The sequence below is a fragment of the Urocampus carinirostris genome, chromosome 17, assembly GCF_059441175.1.
Source record: "Urocampus carinirostris isolate Australia breed hairy pipefish chromosome 17, RoL_Ucar_1.0, whole genome shotgun sequence".
In the NCBI taxonomy this organism is placed as follows: domain Eukaryota; kingdom Metazoa; phylum Chordata; class Actinopteri; order Syngnathiformes; family Syngnathidae; genus Urocampus; species Urocampus carinirostris.
In genome coordinates this window covers 23,102,695-23,130,604 of record NC_142365.1, presented here as the reverse complement: position 1 = coordinate 23,130,604, position 27,910 = coordinate 23,102,695, and the positions used below count along the sequence as shown (strand labels likewise).

The window sequence follows — 27,910 nt, the reverse complement described above, 5'->3', positions numbered from 1 at the left end:
CTGTGCATTTGTAAAAAATAGAAAATCAAAACAACATTTAAATTAATCTCCACTTCAGTTTACTTAACTCTAGGAAACTTGTGTATAATGGAAAGTGACTAAAATAGCATACAAACACTAATTTCAATGACTGATTTAGTAATATTAAAGCCTGTGTGCCTTCTTTTTTTTTTCTAAATGAAAATTTTTATTTGAATAAGGAAACTTTGTTGTTAGATTTCATATCTATGATACAAGGGAGCTAAAGCTCCTTTAAACTTTGTATTGCCTTTTAAAGCCACACTTGTGACTTTTATTTTAAGTAAAATAACACCGCTATAGTAGGTGCTTTGCAAGCGTCGCCTGACTTGGCACTCATTCAGTGGACATATTTAAACTGCGGGGTCATTGTTTGCTCATTTTTCTCTTGTGCTTCTCTCAGCTGTGCCACCCGGGCCAAATGAAATTATGTGATGGGCCACATCTGGGGCACGGGCCTTGAGTTTGACACATCTGGTGTGAAGTAACAAGTGGATAATTAGTGGGCATCTTTTAAATAAAGGCATTCAGTTTGCTTAGTTTTGAGCATCACTTCAAGTGTCATGGATTCAAAAATCTTTAATTTTTGTGGTTTTACTTGACTGTCCTATAGAACTACGTTACATATACAATGGTCGATATAGTATTTCTATCCGTGAAGTACAAAATGTCAAATAACTTTTAGAGTGACATCCTTCTTTGACCCACTGCTATGAATTACATCAGGAAATAATATGAGAGAATTGTGCACATATGATATGGATAACGTGTGTGTATCTAAAGCATAGGGTTAGATAATTTTGTTTATCTGTACACATTAACTCTGCAAGGATAGGTTGAGGCCTGTGGGATCCCTTTAGAGTTCCGCTTCCATCAGGGAAACGCCTTTACAGGTATATTACATAGTACTTAAGTTCTTCATGTGAAGGTTTGATATTACACACATAATGATTCTGGGTTGGGTGGGAGTAAAGTATAGCAGGCGTCACACAATCATGAAGAGGGAAGGCACTTTCTGAAATTGGGTTAAGTTTTTCAGTCGGTGTTCAATCAGTTTCCCAGATCTTAGTGGGCGTGTTGAGGGCAGAGTCCACCTACCCTGAGTCATCTGGGATAAACTCCAGACCCTTTTATGTTCTCTATCAGGTCAGAAAATGCATGCGGCATTAGAATATTGTCGACAATGATGTACAGTCAAACCTTGTCTTATGAGCTTAACCCGTTCTAATGGCCTGTTAATAACTTGAATTGCTCGGTGAAGACCAAATTTTCCTGATGAATAATAATGAAAAACTAGCGTATTTTCACGACTATAAGCCACACCGGGTTATAAAGCGCAACCCCCCAGAATTTCTTTTTTGTCATATATTTTCCATACATAAGGCGCACCGGACTATAAGCCGCTACAGTGGGAACGTCAACAAAACAGTCAGATAGTTAAGTCAAACTTATTAACCCCTTAACATTCCAACGGCTCTCAAAGAAGCAAATACGTGTCTCAGAAATGTATGAACACGGTGTCTGTACGATGTCCCCAATTACTTAAATGAATCATTCCACATATCATTAGGAAGGTTAAACTCTTGGGATTCAAGAAACGCCAACCATTTCTTAGTTTCTATTTTCTTTTTCGCTAGCAACTGTGGACACCAAAGAAAGAATTTCATTGTGCAGGGAAATGTGGTTCTTTACTGTGCATATGACAAAAAACACTTTGAATTGAATTGAATTGAATTTTTAAATAAAGACTCATCACAGAAACTTCAAGATCAGTCTGAAACAAGATACTGGGAAAATATAAAGCCGGGGTAGCTCACCAAAGTCGTCTTGCAGCCATCATGTTCAATAATAATATGCAACCATGGTCCTCTTACATCCGTGAGTCTAGTAAATCCAACCGTGTAAAATATTTACACACTTCAAAACAGGCAATAATGTCAACAAATAAAAGAAAAATCCGCAGAGAAGTATCTGCATCGATAGACGTCGCTTGTTGCTAGCTGTCTGTTTAGCCCCATAATTCCTGTTTACAAATTCAGACAAGTAAAAAATGTTTTCTCCATGCCGTAGAGCAACCTAACGTGGGATTCACATTCATCTTTTTCGGCGAATTGCAGGCTTTGTTTTGCCCCGCTTTAGCCTATACGAGCCTGTAAATGCTATGAAGGACCCGCCTCCTTTACCCTCGAATAACTTAATAGCCAATAGTGACCGATTCAAATGATGATTGACACACTGGTTAGGAAATATAACGCCGGTATATACTGTATATATACATATATATATATATATATATATATATATATATATATATATATACCAGCATACACCGCGGACTACTTCTCCTACAGGGGGGAAATCTAATCGGCAGCTGCTTGCCTGAGTTGCGAGACCTTTCTACTCGATATTGATCCATATATTAGGCGCACTGTATTATCAGGCTTTTAGGTGCATCTTATAGTCGTGAACATACGGTAATTGGTTTGCTCCTGTCCTCCTAAAAGCATACAAGTGAACCCTATATAACTATTAAATACATCTACCTGAACACCAAAAACCTATTCAAAGAGTGATTAAACCTAAAAAATACAGTTATAAGATAAATAAGATGATCCTAACACAAAAAAGGCGAGTTCTTTATGAGCGCTTTATATGTTTTTTCATCATTTAACATTGTGTATGCCGTAAAAGAAATTTTATACAATCTCGTCTTGCCCATTTTGGCTCTTATCCGGATCGTCTGTCCCGGGCAGCAGACGACAAAGTCATTGTAGATTGCTGATATTGTTGGATTATTCCACATAGTTAGTTTTGCTGTGAATACATAGGTGCCGCATTGTGTTTGTAATGTTTACCATCTCTTAGTGAAGACAGATTAGCAATCATAAATTAGGGAAGCAATTGGCGGAGGTTGACAGGTATGAAATTTAGAGACTATTGATGATACGTAAGCACTTACTGTACACTCAAAATTAAAGTTACTGAAATTCCAAATGAACGTACACTAAATTTTTGTATTTTTTGCCCGTAGTAATTTGCATGTGCAAACTGGGCGAGCTGATGTTCGAGGCAAGCGGTCACGAGCGGTGAGCGGTCTCTAAACATAGCCTCTGGGACTGCTCGTGAACTGGATTTCCTATGTTTAGTGGGAAAGATTTAAAAAAACAAAAACTCAAAATTGGGTGTTTAAAGGTGCTTGTATAAAGAGGTATCACTGTACAGGTCTAAATTTGCAAGTACATCTGCTAATGGCAATATGCCTCAAGAATAAAAAGGACTCACAATCACAACCAATAACAGCAGAAATATCCGAAGCACCTGGGATGGAGAAAGCATGTGATGCGTGCAGAATCACCAGGGTGGACTTCAAGCCTCAGCATGTCTCTACTACAAACAAAAGGAGCATTTTTGTCACATGCTTACCGTGTGAACATACGAATAAAGACTCTCACAGTTGATCCTCCTGCTGACACTAATGTTCCATAGTGCTCTGCCGCCCTGATCACTATGACTTTGTTTGGGGAAATACAACTTCAGGCACCTGTTTACACCTGTTTGTCATATTGCATATACTCCAAGTCCCCTATCTTCTGCGTTCATTTTCTCTACATTTGCTGAATATTCTTTTTTCTTATTTACACGCAAATGGCCTGCCTTTGCTGGAAGATTAGATTGGGCTGCTTGGAATTGTCGGGAGCTGCGCTACCCAATTTTGTCACCAGAGGGCGTTAGAGACCCAAAAAAGCAGACCACATCGAAGTAGATGTTTATCAATTTTGTTGTTTTTTTGTTGTGGGTGCCTTGACACAAAACCTAGCTAAAGACACTTACAGAGGCCTAAAGTACAACTGTGTAAATTTTCACAAAAATCGGATAAGCTGTTTCGGAGCCTATAAGTCGTATACAAACACACACATCAGGATTTATAACATAGTTTTGTTTTTAATTTCATAACAGACAAAGAATCCATATTTGCAGCTACAATGCAATGGTGAAAGACTGCATTTCTATGACCAAAAGCGCACGGTGACGTCATTGTTCCGTTGTGATCCCTATAATTAAAATACTTCACATATGTAAAGGCATTTCAGGGGGGATTTGAGATTTCAAAATACATGTATTTAAAAAAGAGCATCCTTGTTAAAAGGATATACTTTAAGTCAAGTCAAGACATGTTTATTTGTATAGCCCTTAATCACAAGGAGTCTCAAAGGACTTCACAGACCAAAGATTGATGTCATTATATAAAGGAGACGGAATTGAAAATGTATTATTTCACTCAGAACAGCGACACTAAAAACAGTTGGGTCTTGTAATTAGCAGATTTTCCTGACCATAAGGTGCACCATACTAAAAGGGGGAGTCTGAATTGCATGTGCCATTGCTGTATTTGAGTCACTCATAATCGCACCCAATAATAGGAAGCGGAATTTATATACAATCCATGTACCCACACTTCACCGCTAACGTTCTCATGGTGTCCACTACTCCGCGTTACAACAGCAACAACACATATACAAGTATAAATGTGTGCGTATTAAAAAATAGACCAGGAAACAGTGTTTGGTTGTGCTTTATTCAAACAAAACGCCCAGTGACGGTTGGACACCACCTTATGACATCTTCTCCTGGTTGAAAGCTACAGTCACTTTTTTGAGTGACTGTCAAGAGTAGCACTAATTTGTGTATGTCATAACTTGGACAAGTCTGGGTCACCAGTGACTTCCATGAAAGACTGGATGGCAACCAAGGAAGATTGGTGATGCTGGAAAGACAGAAGTCTGGCACAGGTGTGAGGCTATTAACCCAACCCAGAGCACTCGCAAGAGGGCACCAACCATTGCTACAGAACAGGACAATAAGCAATACCCCCAGAGTCTCCCGAGGGGGGGCTGAGGATGAGAGACTCAGGAGGACGGATTCAATGGCAACGGCTATGGCACAAATACAGACGACCAGACGGCTTACCCAAACCACACTACCAGATTCTGTGTTAGAAGCAAAGTGCCACTGCAGGAAAATCAGCAAAAACGCAAGGCGCCTCAAGATACTTCAACCCAGGACTATCTGTGGTAAAGGGGAAAGCAGATGCAGCGCATGGTGGAAACGCTCAGTGAAACGTAGGAGGACTCCAGTCAGGAAGCACCCCACAGTACAGGAGACCTCTCCGCATCTGCCGCACCCCTCGACCACAGAGTCCCATGTTACACAACCCTGGTAGGGTAAGACAGCTCTGGATTAGGAGGGAGATATTAGCTGGGGACCAGGAGAACATGGGCTGTGACTGGCCATCACTGCCGGCCCGCCAACTTGAGGGCGTTTTGTTTCAGGGTCGAAACACCCAGTGACGGTTGGACACCACCTGATGACATCTTCTCCTGGTTGAAAGCTACAGTCACTTTTTTTGGGTGACTGTTAAGAGTGGCACTATTTTGTGTATGGTATAATTTGGAAAAAGTATGAAGAAGTACTAACATTTGTTTTATCATGAATTACTCATCAATAGTCGTGGATATGGTAAGACCCACACTTAAAACAAACAGAAAAATAAAGCGTGAATATGTCCGTAAGAAATAATGCAAGCTAAAAGATGACAGCATGCTGATGCGAAAGATACTATGGAAATTTACTTGCCCTGCACCGGCGCTTTCACTGTCGTTAATGGTGGCTAAAGCCAATTGTTAGTAGTGACCTGGGCATATGGCATCTGGTAAGGCTTGGAAGGTGATTTTTCTCATGTTATTATAGAGGTATCAGATTTAGGACTCTCTATCGGCATATACAAGAAGTGAAATACATCAATCAGGCTCCATGCATATTTTTTTTTCAACCAATGTCGCCGGGGAATCAAAATGTTTGCCCACCCCTGATATAGAATCAACTACCACACATCCCCCTTAACGTTCTCATGGTGTCCTCTGCTACGTCGGCCTTACAACAGCAACATACACACACACACACATATGGTGCACTGTACTACTGTGCTCACTGCCCATTTTGGGGGAAAAAAAAAATCGATTAATTCTATGTGCGCCTTCTGGTCGTGAAAACACGGTATTTAGAATTTGGGTTCATTTTGTGAAAAAAGTCATTTCATAACCTTCACCTCCCCCTCTAAAAAATGTGTCATTTTATTTAAAACACAAAGTGTTCTGTCATTTGTCTAGTTAACACAATTTTTTTAATGTAATTCGCTTAGGACCCCAATCTTTGGGATTGTTTTATTGTCCGAACCTAACCCTCCCCCCCAAAAAACTCTCATTTAATTTGGAGGAACCCAAAATTTGGTCTTTTGTGTTTGTACTTTTGAGAGAAAATATTTCCTAGCAGGCACACAACTAAGAAAATGGTAGACCACTCTTCTAGTTATTCTAAATGTTGAAGTGTTCATTAACCTGGAGTACCAAAAACTATTAAGAACACATACCCACATGGGAGACCAATTTAGCCACATTCTCATCCCATCTAGATTATACTACACTAAGCAAAGTGATTTAAAAACTACAGCCAGGTCCATTATCTGTTTACCATATTTCAGTATGTTTGGGTCACTAGTGGCCTTCTGGTTAGCACTTTCAAAAGTCTGTGGTTTCAATCCTGGGTCTGGCTTTCCTATGTGATGAGTACACATTCTTTCCAAATTCTTTAAGCATTTGCGTTAGGTTTACTGAAGGACATTTTTTGTCCCTAAGTGCTAGTGTCAATATTTGGTTTTCCAAACATGCATTTTTGCACTGGCAATGAATTATATTCCTTTCCATATTTTTGAATCCCCATCTTTTGGTATGCCACTTAACATTTTTGGCCTGCAAACTTAATTATGCAGAAGATGGATTCACATTGATATAATCTCTGAGTTTGTTGCTCTACGTCCTTGTTTTTTCTTAAACCTTTGTCGTAATCACATAAGCGTTTCTTACGCTGATGTTACAAGAGCATTAACGTCTCAAACTAATGATGATTAGAATCCATTGTGGCGGGAACAATGTGTTTGTTTTTGTGGTATTTTGGCTGACCAACTCTATTCTCTCAGACCTTCTCTCCAAAATGGGGTTTAAACCCTCTGAATTAGGAGAGGTCAGTTATTCCCTGCCTGTTCAAGATAAAATACTTTTATTCTCTTGTCCTTGAGGGAGAAGGACGAGCCTGGATGTTTTATGGTGCATGCATTCTGAACCGTCGTACTGACACTTGGAGCTGATCTACACCATCATCTAAAGCCTGCTGCACCGGTTAAGGTTTTGAAACGGGAAGCTGTCAACCAGACTGTTACAATTTTGTTGTTGCTTACATGTTGATGATCACTGTGTATTGTCTGTTGATGCCCTTTCAACGCCCATTACAGCCTGGTTATCCTGGCAGGGGGACTGCTTCATATGCAACACCTTCTCCAGGTTTCTTAATTTTCCCCTGGCCGAAGTCTTTTCAGTTATTCCCTGCCCTCATGTTGGTTTCAGATCAGGGGATTTCGAATAGTGGTCTGTGCAGCCCTTTGATTTTGTTTGTGTTTAAGAGCTATACAAATAAATATGACTTGATTCAAAAGGCATTGCTAGTGATTCTAATCCGACTCACCACTTGAATATGTGATAATGTTATTTCCACTTTTCTTTCAATAAGATATACTCCCCAGTAGTTGTTCAAATTCTTTCCATTCTATTGGAAGTAGTCCACCAATCTGTGCATCTCATAATGGCGAGTTATGACATAGTCAACTTACAACATTCCAACTTATGACCCAATTGGGGTGGCGGTAGCTAAGGAGATAGAGCAGTTGTCTTGGGACCAACAAGATCGCAGGTTAGATTCCCGGCTTGAAATATCTTGGGCAAGACGCTGTACACCTAAGGCCCCCGATAAGCAGGTAGGCGTCTTGCAAGTATGAAGTGTGTTGCAAACGCTTTAGAGGTCCTCGGTGACTGGTAAAGTTCTATATAAATGCAGTTAATTTACCATTCACAACACCAAATTTCATCTTTGTTAGTCGGGACACGATTCATTCCTGCTACATGATTGTCTTTCGTACAAATTGGCACTCTTGTGGTCTTCTTCTGCGCTAAATTATTCGCCTTTGTGTGATTGACCGAGAGAATGACTCAAAGGTACAGACGCTGCACTACTTAGGAACGAGATAGATGGTCGTTCATAAGTTGAATTTGTTCGTAAGTTGCTTCAGTGCTATATTTTGTATGTTTAATGTTTCTATAATTATGGGGCGGCAGTAGCTCAGCACGTAGAGCGCTCGTCTTGGGATCAAGGGATCCCAGTTCGAATCTCGGCTCGTCCGTGTTACATGTCGTGTCCTTGGGTAAAACACTGAACCCCTAATACCCCCAATAAGCAGGTTAGCGTCTTACATGGCTGCAATACAAGGCCGCTATTGGGAAATGTGGAGCACATTGTAAAGCGCTGTTGGAAGTCATTGACTTGAAAAGCGCTACATAAATGCAGATCATTTCATTTGATATAATTATGTTTGAGGCTTGTATACGTAACCTGTATTGTTTGTACTAAAAAATAACATTTTATTAAATAATATGCTCTATAAAGATAAATAAAGTTAAGTTTAACTTACTTTTAGAAGATGAGCTTCAAGAGGTCCTCCTACGTGGTAGAAGTGGCCGAAAAAAAGCTATCCAATGATTTTCTCAACCGCATCAAGCTTTCTTATTCCACTTTCATTTCAAAAGAAATAGCTCGCCTCTTCTTTACACCAACCATATTGAATGGATGTATGAGATATTAAACAATAAATATGTCAAAGTTCTTAGCGTGCTAGTATGTTCACACAAGAACTGAGACTGTGACAGGAAGAAGAAGTCTGTGGATGCTGGGTGACCTCTCACAGCGCCACACGCCAGTAGTGGTGGAAAGAAGCACTAAAGTAATGTCCGGTACTCGGAAAAAGGTTCACACAATACAAAATCTAATCTATAGCATTATTTTTCGACATCCCGAAAAAAATATTCGTATCTGCCGTTTTTCGTAAGTTGAATGGTCATATGTAGGGGAGCGTCTGTATTCCCGACACCATGTTTTGTTTCAATTACGCACAGAACGTGTAGTGTTCCTCCCGCACAATTATGCAAATATGTTGCAAAATATTCCACGTGCCGGGTGACTTAAGAAATTTAGTCTCAACGTTGACCAATCTGGCTTGTTTCCTCTCGAGGAAACGCAACTCTTGCAAAAGGGTGAATCCTGTTTAAAATGTGAGGCAGATATGAAACAATGATTATAACAACCAGTGACTGCATACTACTTATTTCTGCTTAGTGATTGTTTTGTCGAAGTTTCTTGTTTGCCTTCTCCTTCCTTTAAGTAGGCGATTGTGGCTTTTTGTTTGTATATTTTGTCGCGGTTGGTATATTAAGTCTGGATAGCTCCCCGTTAGCCTCAGGGCTGCCAAAGGCTTCCTGTTCTGGCTGCACACAGTGTGTTGTTCGGCGTTGGCGTCGGTTTTTCTGTCACTTGGTTCATTCCCGGACGGTCTCGCGTTTCTCGCCGTAGCTGTTTTTCATTGTTGGGTCCCGGTTTGTCTGGCTGCTAACTGCGTGTTTGTGGTCGGCCAGCCTCGCGTTTTTTGTCCGAGGCTGCAGCCACTGTTTGTTGATCAGCCTTGGATAGCCCCCGTTATGTGTTACGTGTGTTATTTTTGCCAGTTATGCCCCTTTTGGCTGCTCGCCATTTGTTGTACCATTACTGCATCACAACACCGAGGCATTTACCACAAAACTATCAGAACCATTCTTGAAACACTCGTAACCTCTTGGATAAATTAACACATAATCAATATGGTGACTGGCTTGCATGTGTGCCAGTGTTTCTCACATGACGTCCCAGCTCAGGAAGTCAGAGACAAGACAGGTTGTCTTCAAAATGCATAATCTCAGAAAATGATTAGATTAAACCAATGAAACATGTATAATTTCATGCTTAAAACATGTACTTTTTCCTCACATTTAGCTTGATAAAGAATTTGGCATACCTTTAAAACATTTTTATATTTTGCACACTGGTAATTTCATCCTTGACAGATATAACACTAGAAATCACCTGAGGACATTGATTTACAATGGAGATAAGTTATATGTGTGGGTGTTTTCAAAGCTGGTTGCTGCTCTGTAGGACAGCATACTCCAGTGGCCAATCAGAGCCTTGGGTTCCGACCCTTGCCGTGGTTCTTGGTCCTTGCTGTGATTTTTACAGCTTGTGCCCCAGAGTCATGCATGCACACAGTGATTCACAGCTTGAGACTTCCTAGAGTTGGGGCTAGATCAAAGCTGGGTTGCTACTCTACTGAGAGCCTTCTTAAACCCCTCTAACATGACATTTTTTGGCCAGGCCTTTTCTTTTTTCTCTTTCAATTGCGCAGATGTTTGGTTCACTTGTTTTTGGCCTTATGGAGCACAGCACCTATTTAGGGGTCCACTTTCTTCAGAGGCAGAAATCACAAAGTTCTCACTCTTTACAGCCGAAACAAGTGTGTCAGTGTTTTCACGTTTTTACAGATTTGTTGGGCTAATGCCTCCTCTTTGGATAATCCGTTGCTAAACAGCTTAGAGACAGCAAGGGATTCTGTACACTCAAGTGTGAGATGAGGTGCTTAGTTATCAATAATGGTAGCAAAAGTCAATTATTTAGCATTCCAATGCAGGACTTGTTTTGGTGTGTGGTTAGGGGTGTCAAGGTAGATGTCAATGTCCGGATGAACCAATGAGCATTGACCTAAATTTTTCTCTGGCACTTTAAGCTTAGTACAATAAAACATTACTGACTAAACAATAGGTGTCGATCCACGGATTCTCTTTGGGAGGCAAAGCAGGGCTCCAAACTGGGTGAAACATTTCTGGAATGTTTTTGGTAAATTTCAATGGGAAGCTAAGATTTTAAATGTTGGAACTTTGTAGAGATTTAAATACAAATATAAGCAGACATTTATGTAAGATAACTGCATTAAATTGAGGGAAACATTTTATAAAGTGCTTTAGTGGTATTTTTAAGCATTTATTATCACTCGAATAATTGTGTTCATGAATATACCCTCGCTCATCATAATTGTGCATTTACCGTGGTTTCCCCATGTGATTTTCGAGGGTGTGGGGAGGTTCTGCGCAACAATAGCACAACATTATCTCACGTCAGCTAATTTTCTCATTTTTTCAAATCTGGATAGTGGATAGGATAGCTCCAAGTCTTACCTTCATTACAGCCCGATATGATTTCATATGTTGAAACATTCCAGAATAGCATCTTTTTTCGCTATGTGACCATTGGTTTCAAAGGGTCATCCAAATGGCACACTTATGGTTCGCCTGGACCTGTCCTTGGAAAAGCTTGTGTCAATTGTTCTTTTTTTTTCGTTGTAGTGTTGTCGTAAAATGTAAAGTGGAGCTCAGGAAGCCTTTGGGCTGTACCCCTGTTGTGTTATTCAGGCCCAACACCCTGCTACATTCATTTTACAGGCAGATTTTGGAGAAATAAATTAGTTGGAGATTTTGTGTGTGCGTGTATTAAAACTTCCATTATCGTGAACAGATTTTGACTGTAGAGGAAACAACTTCAAAGTGTTATCTACAAAAAAGACCAAAAAAATGCTGATACTTCAAATGGTTCAAGTACGGCTTCAGTTTTACTTTGAGTGCACCTTTTAGGCGTTCAGGTAAAAATACCAGTATCAGTCTTAGGGGTCGGCTCCTAGGGTGAGGACCCGCACCTATGGTGAGGGATCATTTAGCCACTACGGACCTCGCCTATGGAACGGTCTGCTGGAAGACATCTGGTGTGCGGGCACCCACAATAGGAGATTCAAGACCAATTTTTTTAGTATGTCTTTTAATTAATCAATTTTATTTAGTTTTACTGGTTTCACTTCTAACCTTTTACTGAAACATTTATTTGCTTTGTATTTTATATTTTTATGTTTTTCTTGTGTATTTGTTTTTTTCTTTTTATGACTTCGGTATATCCTCATGTGGTAGGGTTTGGTTTTATGGCTGAAAATGTTTTCCTGAGGTCATCTGCTGCCATCCCAATTAATGTGGATGAGGCCCCCTCAGGTCCCTTTCCTCACATGGTCAGCCTGTGCCTTGCCATAATTCTAATTTTATAATTGTATTTGTCTCATTATTATTATTGGTTTTGTTTTTAACCATTGTGTGTGTCTGTATTTGGTGTTCCAGCTTGTTTGGTGGGGGAAAATGAGGGGATTTTATTGTCTTATTTTACACTGAATTATTTTGTACAGCGCTTTTAGTGGCAATTAATTGGATGTGTTTTACAAATACATTTTGATTTGGTTGCTAATGATGGCGGATCAGTGCAAGTAATGGCTAAATGATTGAACGTTGTTCATGAGTGTCATGATACCTAACCTTAGTAGATGACTAATCTGATATTAAGGCTGTAACAAATAATAATTTGATCTTGAAATTTAAAATTTTAATGCTAGTATTATTTCACCAGTCTCTCTTGCACCAGCAGCCAGACATGAGGTGAAACTTTTTCCTGTGAGGGCCGCATAACTTTTCCATTCACTGATAAAGGGCCATGGTCATTTTGTAACAGAAAATGTGTGACGATTGCAGGAGTGCTTAAATGTAAAAAATAATTATTTTCCAGAAAGCCACAATCAAATTACCCTTAAAAAGACAGAAAATAAAAAAAACGACTTCTGTTATAGTTCTGGGGGACAGACCAAAATAGAGAGAGGCTGTAGTTTGGGGACCCCTGCTTTACAACATCCAGTTTTACGTGAATCACATTTCGTTTGCATTTGTGTTTTTTAGAAGCTGGCAGCAGAATGTCAGAGCGCCGGGTACAGCGGCACGCTGATCCCGTACAAGTGCGACCTTTCCAACGAGGAGGAAATCCTCTCCATGTTTTCAGCCATCAAGACGCTCCACAAGGGTGTGGACGTGTGCATCAACAACGCCGGGCTGGCCCACAACGAGCCGCTCCTCAGTGGCAAAACGGAAGGATGGAGGAACATGATTGATGTGGGTGCTTCACACAAAAACATGCGCAACACCCATGCTAAAACAAAACCCAGGACAATTGTCAAGACCTTTTATAACTTGCGGCTTGTTGGATTGTAGTGATTGTTACGTCTGAGAACATACAGCAAGTAAATATGGTCCTTAGTTAGAACAACTTCTGCATTTTAGTTAAAAGAAAACCATCAATTATTCATGTATAAAAGACATTTTTTACCTTAAAAAAACCTAATTTGGGTGCACTTCATACACAAGGTTTTACAGTAGTATATTACTGTATTCGCGCAATGATTGGTCAGCCGAAAAAATAGCTAACCACAATCGCACAACATTGACTGGAACCACCTCTCCCGACCCACAAGACATCTATGGTCTATTTCTAGTAACAACATCCAAATCACTTCCGTAGACGTTCTATAACGCGGCAATGCTCGTGTGCAGATCTGATGCACCTGATTTCTTACCCTGCCTCTCCCACATTGAAACGTGAGTTAAACTTTGTAGTTTTGCGAAATTACCAATATCTTGACTTTTAACGTTTTAATTCAGTCTCTTTTACATGTTGAATGATTTATTGTTGCCTGTTAGATAGAAACCTGGGCCGTAAAGAGGAAACGTTTTGCATATTATGCCTCTTTTAAGCTTAGACTTGCCAATTATGCCGAAATACGAAAAAAATCAAGCAGTTATTCGAAAACTTACTGTACCAAAGAAGAATGTTAGAGAATGTAGAAAACAGAAAGTCTTCCTGAAAGATATTAATCAAAGAAAAAGCAGCATGACAAGGGAAACAACTCTTTGGCTTATCTGATGATGGATTGAACTTTGAAGTACATTAAATAAAAATTGTACATTTGTGTTTTATGGTTTACGTTGTTAAAATGATTTCTATCATGGCCGCACACATTTAATGTGTATCACCTACGATTTTTCGTTTGAGCCGAGATAAAGTGAAACCAATTTTATACCGATTTCTAAAAAAAATGAGGGGAATCTAACAGGATAAATACTGTATTGCAGAAAAAGGATAAGCACCTAATAAAAGTTCTTCTGACTAATAATAACAAGGCTATGGTACGAACGAGAGTTCCCACCGTGGAGTAAAGTTTGGAACAGAGAGGATAACATTTTAAATAAGAATACTGTCCATGAGACCCAGTTCAAGGACAAATAGAAAAAACGGATTGACTTTAGAAAAACGAAGAACACCCCCTCCGAAAAATAAAGACTGGACTTTGAAAATGACTTAATCATGGTAGATATTCCCCAATCCTGCAACGTTTTCCTCTTTGTGGTCTTTGAGTGGGTTGATACACCAGTACGCATTATACACGAATAAATACGAATATTGCCCACTACCGCTAGAAAAAAGCTCAGTTTCAAACAGCAGAATGAAAGAACTTTATTTCTCTTGTCGGACCTAACCGTTGAAGTTCTTGTTATAACATTTCCAGGATCCAGCGTTGTTAATGCTTGTCCATCTGTTGTCATGGCAGCCCAAATGACCGTGCAGTGTCAATGTATTATTTTTAGCCTTAATCTGCATGCTGACCCCATTTGGTCACCTTGCCCGATCTTGCTCCAATGTGAAATTTACCCTCGCACCTATCAGCATTGTTTTAGGTGCAGTAGTACAACATCTTTTTGCTTCACAGAGTAAAGAAAAGCGGACTGATCGACAGTTATGCAAAGTGCCTTAGTAAGATAAAAAGTAGTGATTCAGTGGAACTGACTTGTGTAGTTCAACACTTCGTTTACTAAGATAAGAAGAGAAGCAATAATTACATGAACTGTTGTGAATTCAGGACTACAAGCCGCATCTGATAAAAAGCTCCATGCTCAAATTTAAGAACGAAACTCAGTTTTCTCTTCGTACGAGCTGCCACAGGCTTAAACAATCATAAAAATGGACTAGTTCAAGTCCATTTCTTACATTTTAAGCACAGCGCACACCCGGCACCAACTGCCTAAGGAATTTGGCGTCGAAGCCCTTGGTTGCAGAATGCCAACAGCACCCGTGCCCCTGCGCAGTTGACGTTTTCAGCTGTGTTGTTTTTGAGTGTTTACGGATCATGTAACCATTCAAGATGGTGATTACATATATAAGCACATATTTAATATTGCGCCAAATGAAAGCGCAAATGAGGAGTCCTATATCTTAAGACAACAGCTCCAGGGCAACCATACCGTTGAGAATAGTTGCAGATTGTGACACAGACTCGCAAAGTCATATTTTTGTGTTGTTGTCATTGGTGTTTGCTGCAGTAACAGATCAAATTGCATTTTCTTGTCATCGTTCGCTTAGGATTAAAGGGAACTTTTGCAACCTGACATTAACTTCGATGATACGGAAATAGAAGTGTAGTGCTTATGATAAGTAACTTGAATTACTTTTAATTCGGATGTAGCGATTGAGTACTTGATATGTGGGTGCAAAAGTCGAAATATTGTGTGTATGTTATGAATATTGAATAAAGTATGAATAATGTTGGAAAAAACATGGTGTTGTGTATTCTGAGCACATTTGTCGTGGAATATAGCAACTCGCCGTTTTCTTCGGTGCTGCAACGAAAACAACTAAAAAAAGGCTGCACTGTATTAGGAGCCTTAGTGTTTAAAATGTAGCCAAAAAAGTAGCAACTTGTAGTCTGGAATTTACGGTACTTATTTTTAATCTGCTCACTTTGGTGTTTGTTTTTACACACTCCTGTTCCGTAGGTGAACATTCTTGCTTTGTCCATCTGTACCCGAGAGGCCTACAAATCAATGAAGGAGAGGAATGTGGATGATGGGCACATCATAAATATCAACAGGTTAGTTGGACTAACAACTCTCTACATTTCAAAATTTTACTAGTTGGGTTCATTGAAAAGGTAAAATTGAATCAAGACAATTTCCACTGTTTTTTTAAGTTTTTTTAAGCAAAAATGGAATTCCGTTTAGGTGAGCGTTATACAAAAGGTTTTACGGTAGTAGTATACCGTTTTTGTGAAATTATTCATCATTCGAAAAATATAGCTGACGACAATCGCAAAACATTGGATGCAACGGGAATCAAACTTGGGTCGCGGCAGTGAAGCGCCAATATTAACCGGTCTGTTGGACTATTAGCTTTCTACATTTCAGACATCAACTGGTTCAAATAATTGACAAAGCATAATTGAATCAGGATCCTTTAAACCAGGGGTGTCAAACAGGCGGCCCGTGGGCTGGATCAGGCCCGCTAAGGGATTGAATCTGGCCTGCGAGGCAACGCTCACAGAAGCAAAAGAGAAAAACGAGCTGCAGGTTGAAATATCTCCACTTGATGTTGCCAAAGCCAGGTGCCTCTCACAAACGCTGTACTTGTATTTCTTTTTTTTCCCTCTCTCGCTCTCTATCTCTATCTCTCTTTCTCTTTCACTCTCTCTATCTCTCTCTTTCACTCTCTCTATCTCTCTTTTTCTGTTTCTTTGTTCCTCTTTGTCTCTTTCCTTCTATGTCTTTTTACCTTCTTTTGCTCTCTCATCCTTTCCCCTTCTCACTTTATTCCCGTCTCTCTTTCTCTCCATCTCTTTTCTCTCCTTCTGGCTTTCTGTCTATTTCTCTTTGGATTTCTTTCTTTCTCTCTCTCTTTCTTTTCCCCTCTCTCACTATTTCTCTTTTTGTCTCTTTTGTTTCTCATGCTCTCTCCCGCTTTCTCCCTTTCTCTTTCTCTGTCCCACCCTCTCTAATTTTCTCTTTCTCTTATTTCTTTTTCTCTAATCTACTAGTCTGGCCCCTGAGAGAACGTTGGTTCTATCTTGTGGCCCCCGAGTTAAAATTAGTTTGACACCCCTGATGCTATGTGCTGCAGAGAATGTACCATATTTATTAGTGCGTAACATGCTTTTTTTAAACCCATAAAAGAACTCAAAAGTTTGGGTGAGCGTTATACACAAGGTTTTACGGTGGTTTATTACCGTATTTGTGCAATGATTGATCAGTCGAAGAATATCACTGACGACGATCCTAAAGCACTTGATGCAACAGGAATCAAACCTGGGTCGTAGCAGTTGGAGTACCGAAGCTCAACCTCTAGATCACCAGTGATTTAGATGACATACGATGAGGCATTAGAATTGATCTCATTATCACACTATTTTTATTCACTGGAACTGAGACTTATGTTGGAGAATAGAGACAACAAAGTTGTCCTGAAAGCTATAAATAAACGCAAGACGAGGGATACAACTCTTTCCTGTATCTGATTACGAATTAGACTATGAAGGACTTTAATTAAAGAAATGTAATTATACATTGGGAACATTTGTCGGCCTGGATGGGCTGTCACCAGATAGCACTTGCCCAAGACTCACCAGAGCAAATGTTGCCCCTAGTGGTTAAGGGATCCACCACCACACTGTGTTCATCGTTTACCATGTCAATAAATCATTTTAATCATGGCCGCACGTATTCCACAACGCTTGTCACTTACAATACTTAGTTTGAATATTAATCAAAAATAAGGGTTGCGCGGGTTACACAAACAAATATGGTACATTATTTGGTTTCCTTTTTTATCCATTTTATACCTGCAGGTCGACTGTGGCTCTCTGTCGCATTCATGTTTTTGGAATGTTGGACCAACCAGAGAAATTTCACACCAGTGCAGTGCAATGCTTTCACTCTTTCCGTCTGATTGCTTTCTATATTCGTGCCAAGGAGTTTTAGACTGTGACTTGCTCTAATCGTATCAATAGTATAGCTTATTTTATTTACTTGTTTTTAGGGATGGACCTAAAATAAAATTTTGGCTGAAAACCCAAAATTGAACCAGTAAAATGAGAAAAGTAATAATAATGAATTCTTCAATTCGCACTGTCTTGCTATCAAAGGTACAATACTAAATGATATATATATTTTTTGTTTCACTGGCATAATAATTTATGCTCATTTGAATTTTTTGTTGTTGTTCTTTTTATAGAAAAAGATCGAAACATAGTAAAACTTGAAAAATATTGAGGGATTACTGTATTTTAATTAATGTGTCTTTTTCAGGGATCTCATGTTTGTTTTAGCAATTTTTCACACATTTCAAATTTGAAAGTTTTTTGCTTCATAGTTTATTATGGCACTGAAGTAACATTTTGTTGTGTCATGTGTATTGAGGGATTCTGTGTTGCTTGACTTTAAAATTGCTTAGTTGCTGAATGAGGAATGAAATTCTCTTACCTGAAGGCTCCTCACCCTGTTTCTCCCTAAAAAATCCATTATTGTCTTCTTTTTTAATTTTGAGTGCTTACTAAAGTCCTCAAGCTCAAACTTAACATTATCTTTCTTTAATATGTCATTGCATTTGAGATATTGACGTTTGATATTTCAACCCTAACCTTATGTGACTCCTCCTTTTCCAGTATGTCCGGGCATCGGACGGTTGCGTGCGCAGACTTGCATTTCTACAGTGCAACTAAATATGCGGTGACCGCGATGACTGAAGGAATAAGGCAAGAATTAAGGGAAGAAAACACCCACATCAGAGCCACTGTGAGTGCATATTGCATATCCTATAAAAGTGTCCAATGGAATTAAAATACAAAATAGGTGTCAAATGCTTTTTTTAATTTTTCTGCTTGTATTACTGTACTATTTGCGATTTAAACAATTTTTTTGTATTTTTAGCACCTCTTAATGGTAAAAAACAACAACAACAAAATACCATGATATGAAAATGCATTCATTTTTAAAATTTGTATTTAATTTACATGACATAAGGCTCACCACCTACAGGGTGCGAACATGATTGTCCGCCATCTTGCTGCAACACGAACCGCTGGGGAAAAAGTGCCAAGAAAAATAGTGCAGTTAGGTCACTTTGGTTCTCTGTAGTTGGTATTCTTCCTTGTGTATTGTAGCACTCGTTTTCGGTCGCGTTACTTCAAGGGTCTCCAACAGCTGAGGACAGCTGAGGTGACCACAGAGCTGTTCTATAATAGCTCACCAGTGCTTGTTCATTCAGTTTTTTTTAGTTAAATGATTTTTTTTCATTGGTTTACTGAGTTTATTTAACCCTACTTCCAATAATTAACCGAGACATAACATAGTTTTGGGCAGCACGGCGGCGCAGAGGTTAGCGCTTGTGCGGCACAGTTCATGTCATGGGAACCTGTCGTGGGTTCAAATCCAGCTCTAGACTTTCTGTGCGGAGTTTGTATGTTCTCCCCGTGCTTGCGTGGGTTTCCTGGGCACTCCGGTTTCCTCCCACATTCCAAAAACATGCATTTCAGGTGAATTGGCCGGTCCAAATTGTCCCTAGGTGTGAATGAGCGAATGAGTTGTCTGTCCCCGTGTGCCCTGCGATTGGCTGGCAACCAGTTCAGGGTGTCCCCTGCCCACTGCCCAAAGATGGCTGGGATGGGCTTCAGCCCCCCCGCGACCCTAATGAGGATAAGCGGTACGGCTAATGAGATGAGATGAGATAACATAGTTTTAACATATTAATGACATGATGGGTTATTTTAGAAATGCAAACAGAACAGGGTGCCCTTTGAGGTAATTAGTAACAAAAAAGTAGCTCTCGGCTTGAAAAAGGTTGGAGACCGCTGCACTACACAATACAACAACAGTGGTCAAATATTACCACTTGTTTTAAATTGGCTTTTAATTATATTTCCCAAATACCCAAGCGACTCATACATTGGAAAAGGAAATTCTTGCCAGAAATACCGTTCTGCTTGGAAAAGAAAAAAACTTACACAAGACACTGGGGGTTGTCTTCTTCTACACCTCATGTGCCAAACTTATGGCCCTTGGGCTAAATGTGGCCCGCCACATCATTTGGCCCCTGAGAGCTTGAAATGTCTGATGGTCTAAAAGGTCATAAAAGTGCTTTGACCAAAAAATATATTGCCGACGATGCCTGTTGACTAAGATATCCGTGGAGTGAACACGGTTCAGCACCACTACACGGAAATGTTTTCACATAAATCAAAAAATATGTCCCAAAATATTAATACATTTATTTATTTTCTATTGACTTCTTTTGTTTGGATTGTTTTCCGTTTTTACAGTAAGCATTAGAAAGTTGACGTCTGAGATGCCGTCCAAGTCTGCGCTTCTCTCGTTTCTTTTTAGCAACAATTAACATGCTAACCACAAGAGGGCATTTGAAGATCACGCTATATGTTTCTCAGGCAGAACAGTTACTGTCGCAGTATAATTTTATTGTAATGATCCACTGTATTTTCTGGTACATATGGCTCACCAGATTAGATTATAAAGCATACTGTCAAATTTCTGACCAATTAGGGGTTTCTGGGTGGGTCTTATACTCCGGAAAATACGGCACACATTGGCGGGCTTATGATTTATTTATGATGCTTTTTGTGTGTGTGTCTAGTGTATATCGCCCGGGATCGTGGAAACAGAATTTGCCTTCCGTCTCCACAATAACGATGCAGAGAAAGCAGCTGCAGTGTACGAGAGTATGAAAGTAAGCAACAAAACGTCTTAAAATATGCATTTGGAGCACAATACCTCATCTTTGATTTCTTTACCCCTTCAATTCGCAGTGTTTAAAAGCAGAAGATATTGCAAACGCGGTAACATTTGTCCTCAGTGCCCCTCCTCATGTGCAGGTAATGTTCTTCAGCATGCAGCCCTTACAGTGCTTTGCGAAAGTATTTACAAGGGGTTTGTACGTAAATACAAATTATCAATTAAAAGCCATATTAAAAAATTGGGTCTTGAGCCTCCTCTTAAAAATATCAAGGGCCCCCGCAACTTATATTCTCCGGCAGACTGTTCCATAGACCAAAGTGGCTGAATGCTGCTTCACCATAGGTTTTGGTCCTCAATCTAGGAAACAGTCAATAACTCACTGCCAGAGGACCTCAGGGTCCGCGAGGGCTGATATAATGAAAGCAAATCAGACAGATAGGATGGCCCAATAAATGATATTTATGTTTGTATAATGCGTTTCAAGTTATTGAAGACCCTCCCATAGCGCTTACAATGTTCTTCACACGTACCCATCACCGTCAAGACAATTACAAATTAGTAAAAGCAACTTGAAATTGATACTGAAATGCACAGGGAGTCAATGGAGCGATTTTAAAATTGGTGTAATGGGATCCCTCCCCCCAGCTCCCATAAGCACACGTGCTGCTGAATTTTGTAGTAACTGCAAGCTGGCAATGTTCTTTTTTAGTCTCTTAGTATTTCTGTCGCTTTTTTGTAGTAGTATTTTTTCAGTATTTTTGTACTATTACTGTAGTTGAATTTCTGCAGTATTTCTGTAGTCGTATTTTTTTGTATTGCAGTCGTAGTATTCCTGTAGTATTATTATTGCCATATAACTATTACTGTCCTAGTATTTTGCTTTTTGCTTTTCGGAGGGGGGGGCAAATATTTTTGCACTGTAAGTCAACAACTCACCTGGTAAAACTTCTTTTGATGCTATATTTTCTTGCACACAGATCGGAGATATTCAGATGCGGCCGGTGGAACAAGTGTCCTAGCGGCAAAACCGAGGCCAAACGCTGCAGGAGGAGCCCAAAAGTCAGCCGGCATGCTTGACTCTTACCGACCCCTGCTGGGAGTTGGCCGGAGTTTTAAAAATAATAATAAAAAAAGAGCGACTGCGGTTTGGATAAGGAGGAATCACAAGGAATCACAAAGGGCTTAGAGGTCAGGAGAATTAAGGAAATGGAAGGTGTGGATGAAAACCACAGAGAATACACTACTGAATGCAGCCACCTTTGTTTGTGGAATGAGCAGACTCCAAAGTACAACAGAGCTGCGCTATGTGGTGGTCTTTATGACCGGTGACGTCTGAGGGAAAACTATGCTAGCGACTGCACATTTTTCCCTTTTTCCTTAGGTTATATTACACATCTATTTGATAATAAATACAAATGCTAATTGTGTGTATTAATTCATTTTCTTCCTAGTTTTCAGTTTCCGTAAATTCCGGACTACTGAGCGCAAAAGCCGCATCAGCAAATTTAAGTAAGAAACTCAACTTTGTTTTCGGACAAGCCGCACCGTATGTTAAGCTGCATGCTTAAACAGCCATGAAAATAAATTAATTAATGTCCATTTAAAAAAAATCAGTGGGGAAATGTCTAGTAATTCAATATTAATTGAAGTGGCTTAAACATACACTCAAAAGTCCACAAAAATCATTCTCCCTAAATTCTTGGAATCTTTTTTTAGAAGCAGTATCGGCTGACTGAATATTTTAGTGTGGCAGCAGGTGATTAGTTAATTATCAGGTATATTTTTCCCAAAACTGTGACGTCATATTATGCTGTTATCAGACCAATAACTCTCAGCCTGATAATGATTGTGTACCCCTCCTTCGTTAATAACTAGTGTTAGCATGCATAAAGATTTTTTTTAATGTAGTTGTAGCAATACTTTGTCATGTGTGCAAGGGATGCGAGCGCTTAAGATCAGTCACATGGCTCAGCATGTCTTCATGCTGTTGTGATGTAAAGGCTTTCTAATTTTAGTCGGTACAGGACATTGAGTTTTGTTCTGAGAGTGTTTCTTTCTTGCACGCTTGCGTATTTGTGAATGCCACTTTAATTAATATTGACTGCTGCTCCAGTTGATTCACGGTTGTGGACAAAGTCCGCAAATGAGTGTCATAATCGTGGCCCAATTTTGTACTTTTCTGGACTTTTCCCTGCTGACTCTGCCAAGATTGCTATCTTACTCCTTAGAGACAGTGGGAATCTCGTTCATCCATTCATGCGTGTCCCTAATTCGATGACAAGGCATTTGGCTACTGAAGGGACTTATAGTTACTCCTGCAGTTTACCCACGCTTCATTGAATTTCTTCACTTTGACATTCAGAGCACTGGGCAGAAATCAAATTGTATCATTATTCGTTAACTGATCTCGCAATAGTTTTTTTTATTCAAACAGTTGGATTCCCCTGGTTCATAGTCACCACAGACACCCTTGTGACCATCTGCTTCGTGGAAAAAAGAAAAAGCCGCATCGTATTGTAAGCCACCGTGTTTAAAATGTAAAAAATAAGAAGTGGCTTTTAGTCCGGAATTTACCATATTTACTGAATAATAATTGGCAGATTTGCTGTTATTACAGGTAACCATAGAAAGAACTATGATGTTTTGACATTTTTGTTAAACTATTTTACATTCTCAAGCCTGCAACCCTCCCTTATAAAAAAGACATTCACTTGTTTTCAAATGTAAATATATATCTGCTATTAATGTGCAGTAATGAAAAAAGGACAAATTCAAATAGCAACTAAACCTTTTTTGGGTGCTATTATTGTATAAATATTACCTTGATTTCTTGACTATAGTACACACCTTTACACTTGATCTCTAAAAATGTTAAATAATACACCCCCTACCAAATTGTTTGTTATTAATTTACCGATAGTTAACTTTTTTTGTGTGTGTGTGAAGGGATTTGCAGTGAGAAAATTAAGAGTAAATGGTTGTAGTAGCACTAGAAGCCCAGTAGGACACAAAGGTGCAAGACAGGAATTGATGCTGTTGATGTAATGTATGCAAGGGGAACACTTTCGTTAATTTCACATAGTACACACATTGGTAACAATAATTACACATGTTTTTTTGAGATTGAAGTACACTTTTTATTTCCATTGTGTAGGTACCGGTACATCCAACATTATTAAAGTGCAAGTCAACACAAAGGATTCCCTAACAATACTATAGGGCTCTAACTATTTTAAATGCAGCATTTTTTGTTAGTAAATTATGAGGTAAGAAGTATTCACCTGTTTTAATCCAACTCTGGAGATGACCATTTTGAGACGACATTGAGGGTTGATGTTAATGACCAATCATCAGCGTTTGTACGGATGCTTGAAATCTTTGAAAGTACCTGAATTTTGATGTTTTGTTATTGAGGATTGTAAAGTGCTTGATTTTTAGGTGAGGTGATTGTATATGCTTGCAATTGTTGCCATGGTTCTCAACAGGTCTACTTAAAAAAACACTGGTCTTTAGTGGCCTCGCTTTGCCATCGCGTTTCTTTTCCCCTTCGTAATGAACGGCAACTGGTACTAGTTTCTACGGCATTGTCCCATGAAGCTTCATCGACCTCTACGGCTCCCGCCCAAAAATACTAGATGTATGCTACACCTAAACAGGGAACGTATGAAATGTGTATAAGTGCAAGGATACAAATCAATTATGGACATTTATTATAACTGATACAAAAAAAATAAAGAAGTGTTCCTGTGGTGAATTGTAATGGGAAGAATTTCTTGCAACTATTTATATAAGCGACGTCATTTTTACACAATACCTGTACGGGGAGAGATTTCTGTCAAATCCGACTATATTAGCAATTCACTCAAGATGCACAAGCAAGATTAAATATCGCAGATCTATTTGTGGCGCTGCACAATTCATAATTCACCCCGATTTACCCTTTTACTGGTACTAGGGAAATTGAAAAATTGACTTTGAAAGTCCTTATAAAATCCATGAAGTTGACCATGAAATAGCTGTACAGACTCCGAATCATAGTTCTGCTTCAGAGAGCAGGTGATGGGTTGTAAGCTGTCATCCCTCGACAAAAACTCTCAAAATGGCTTTCTTGAGAGAATGATAAAAAAGGTGAAATTGACTTTGCTTTTAAAGACATTTGTTGAGAAAATAAATACTTGCAACGTGGTACTTTCTGTTTTGCTTTCTCGATTAGCTCTCAATGATATAGCAGTATATAATGCAGAATTCACAAATGGCATAATTGAAAATGTGTACTATATATACAGTGGCTTGTGAAACAATTTGGATCCCTTGAATTTTGACCTTTTGCCACATTTCAAACTTCAAACATATATATATAAAATTAATTGTTGTGAAGCGTCAACAATAAATGGGACACAATTATGAAGTGGAACACACTTTATAGGATATTTTCAACTTTTTAACAGAAGAAAGCCATTTTTTAAAGATATCCATAAAAAGTGTTGTTTAAAGTTTACCACAAGCCACCTGGAAGACACACCAAACATGTGGAAGAAGGTGCTCTGGTCAGATGAGACCAAAATCGAACTTTTTTGCAACAATGCGAGACGTTATGTTTGGCGTAAAAGCAGCACAGCTCATCACCCTCAACATACCATCTTCATCGTCAAACATGGTGGTGGCAGCATCATTGTTTGGGCCTGCTTTTCTTCAGCAGGGACTAGGAAGAGGGATGGAGCCAAATACAGGACCATTCTGGAAAAAAACCTGATGGAGTCTGCAAAAGACCTGAGACTGGGACGGAGATTTGTCTTCCAACAAGACAATGATCCAAAACATAAAGCAAAATCTACAATGGAATGGTTCGCCCAAAAACATATCAAGGTGTTAGAATGGCCTAGTCGAAGTCCAGACCTCAATCCAATTGAGAATCTGTGGAACTCAAAACTGCTGTTCACAAACGCTTTCCATCCAACCTCACTGAGCTCGAGCTGTTTTGCAAGGTGGAATGGGCAAAAATGTCAGAGTCTCGATGTGCAAAACTGATAGAGACATACTCCAAGCAACTTGCAGCTGTAATCGCAGCAAAAGGCAGCGCCACTTAACTCAATGGGGCTGAATCATTTTGCACACCCACTTTTTCGTTTTTTTTTTGTTAATTTTTTTTTAAATATCCTATAAAGTGTGATCCACTTTATGATTGTGTCCCACTTATTGTTGATTCTTCACAAGAAATTACAGTTTTTCTTTTATCTATGTTTGAAGTCTGAAATGTGGCAAAAGGTCACGAAGTTCAAGGGGGCCAAATAGTTATGCAAGCCACTGTATCAGGGGTGGGCAATTCTTTTAAGTTAGTGGCCCTATTTTGTTAAATGTAACCCAGGAGAAAAATGATTAACCGATTTACTGGGTTTTTTTTTTTCTTGGCATCTGCTACTACTTTCGAATGTGATTCAACGGCAATATAAAAAAATATGATGTTAACCTAATCATAATTTTCAATTTGCATTTAAGAATAAATTTACACCTTGGCATCTACATGAACGTGTTGTATTTCATTTGGAATTTGTTTAGAAATGGATTCATTTCATCAAATTGGTTTTGAAACATCCAGAATTATTTTTTTTTCCAAGCACAAAATTCCTTAATATTCATTAAAAAGCTAAAGAATAGCACAGAAAAAATAATACGTGAAATTTGATAAATATCTCAAGAAATAGAATAAATGAGCGAATGAGTTGTCTGTCCCTGTGTGCCCTGCGATTGGCTGGCAACCAGTTTAGGGTGTCCCCTGCCCACTGCCCGGAGATGGCTGGGATGGGCTCCAGCCCCCCGCGACCCTACTGAGGATAAGCGGTACGGCTAATGAGATGAGATTACAAAATAGCACACAAGGTAAAAATGTAGCTCGCTATCTAAAATAAGTACTTAGACCTTTGGCACCCTCTAGGGGCTCCCTTGCATCTTTTTCAAAAATGTTTGATAATTGAAAATATTGTGATTTCTGGATAATGATGACAACATGACACAAACGTTCTTTAGGTTTTCCAATGAATGTAGATATATACAGTATGTGTTGCCTTCCTTTTAGGGTTGATTGGAGCTTTGTTTTTTGCTGCTCCAATAATGGATTTATTTTCTATTTCTTTGGGGTCAAATATGGCTCTTTCAACATTTTGGGTTGCAAACCCCTGTTTGAGACTTAAAAGGAGACCAGACCAAGATGAGTTTTGCCTTTTCCCCATCAGCCCTTTCTACTTTGTCTTTTTTCTTTTGGAATTTATCATAACAGTGTATTTTAGTGAACAGAGGGGGAAAAAACTAAAATATCAATCAATCAATTATGGCCTTGAAAACAGTACACATTAATGCTTCATGAAAAGTATTTTTTATTGGGGGTGAAGACACCCAAAGGGACACTGGGGACAAAACCCAAACATTGTTTTTATGAGTCGTATTTTATCCACCAGTTCAAATAATATTATTTTATACTTTAATCACTTAAGTTTGAAGGGCCAGATTAAAAAAGCATAATAGGCTGCATATGACCCAGGACCGTAGTTTGTAAACCCACCACCCACACCCCCATGTATATGTAAACTAGTTCACACATACACACACACAAAGTACCTGATATCAATTCACTGCAAAATTACTTAAAGGGACTGTGCGTTAAAAATTCTATGCTGTGTACTATTAAAGACAAAGCGATTTTTATCACAAAGATGTACAATTATTTAATATCATCATATCTACTCATTTCTACACAGTAAAAATAACCAATGTGGATTTAACACCTAAAGGGTAAATTTTAACACTTCCCGAGTGAGCATATGTTCCTTTTTACAGAGTGTAAAATGTACGCTGAACGTAGAGTTACATATTCAGAGTTAATTTTACTCTGAACTCAAAAAGGACTCTTAGTCAAGTATTACACTAGGTGAAATTTCACACCCTTCAAGACTGAAGAGTTCCGCTTTGAGAGATAACTTGATTAGTGTAAATCACATAGAACACATTGCTCTTTATTTAATAACTCATGGTTATTAAGTGTATAATCCATATGAATTTTATTTTGTTTTACTAATACGGGAAGTTATTGAGTTTCTCTTACCCTGTCCATTGTTCGAAGAACACCAGAGGAGTTACACACTTTGATAATCCAAATTTAACTCTGGTCAATTTACTCTGTAATGGATCATATTATGTATTTTCCAACTCTCCTTCCACCAGGCCTGTTTGTTTCATCTGCAACATTCTGCTGCTGATACCCGAAGGAAACAAAATTAATGCAATTAATATTTGGTGGTAGGCTCCTTAAGTATGGGATTTCCAACATTCATGCTTGGTTCAGCACTAAATGGCCAAAGTTAGTATGCACTGGCCCTTCAATATTCGTTGCCCAGTTATATTGTATTGATACCAGAGAGTGACAATGCTTTTTAATGTGTTAGAAA

The 27,910-nt window shown here is 39.0% G+C and overlaps 1 protein-coding gene across 1 annotated transcript in view; it reads left to right on the top strand.

Annotated features, from left to right (window-relative positions):
• Window positions 1-25,991, top strand: part of dhrs11a (dehydrogenase/reductase 11a) — a 39,452-nt gene extending 13,461 nt beyond the window's left edge. The window contains exons 2-7 of the mRNA XM_088320535.1: window positions 12,807-13,016; window positions 15,732-15,826; window positions 18,389-18,518; window positions 20,371-20,463; window positions 20,543-20,608; window positions 21,449-25,991. Coding sequence (XP_088176661.1) covers window positions 12,807-13,016; window positions 15,732-15,826; window positions 18,389-18,518; window positions 20,371-20,463; window positions 20,543-20,608; window positions 21,449-21,490 — 636 coding nt within the window. The 3' untranslated portion in view covers window positions 21,491-25,991. The remainder of the gene's footprint in view (window positions 1-12,806; window positions 13,017-15,731; window positions 15,827-18,388; window positions 18,519-20,370; window positions 20,464-20,542; window positions 20,609-21,448) is intronic.
• Window positions 25,992-27,910: the final 1,919 nt, after the last annotated feature.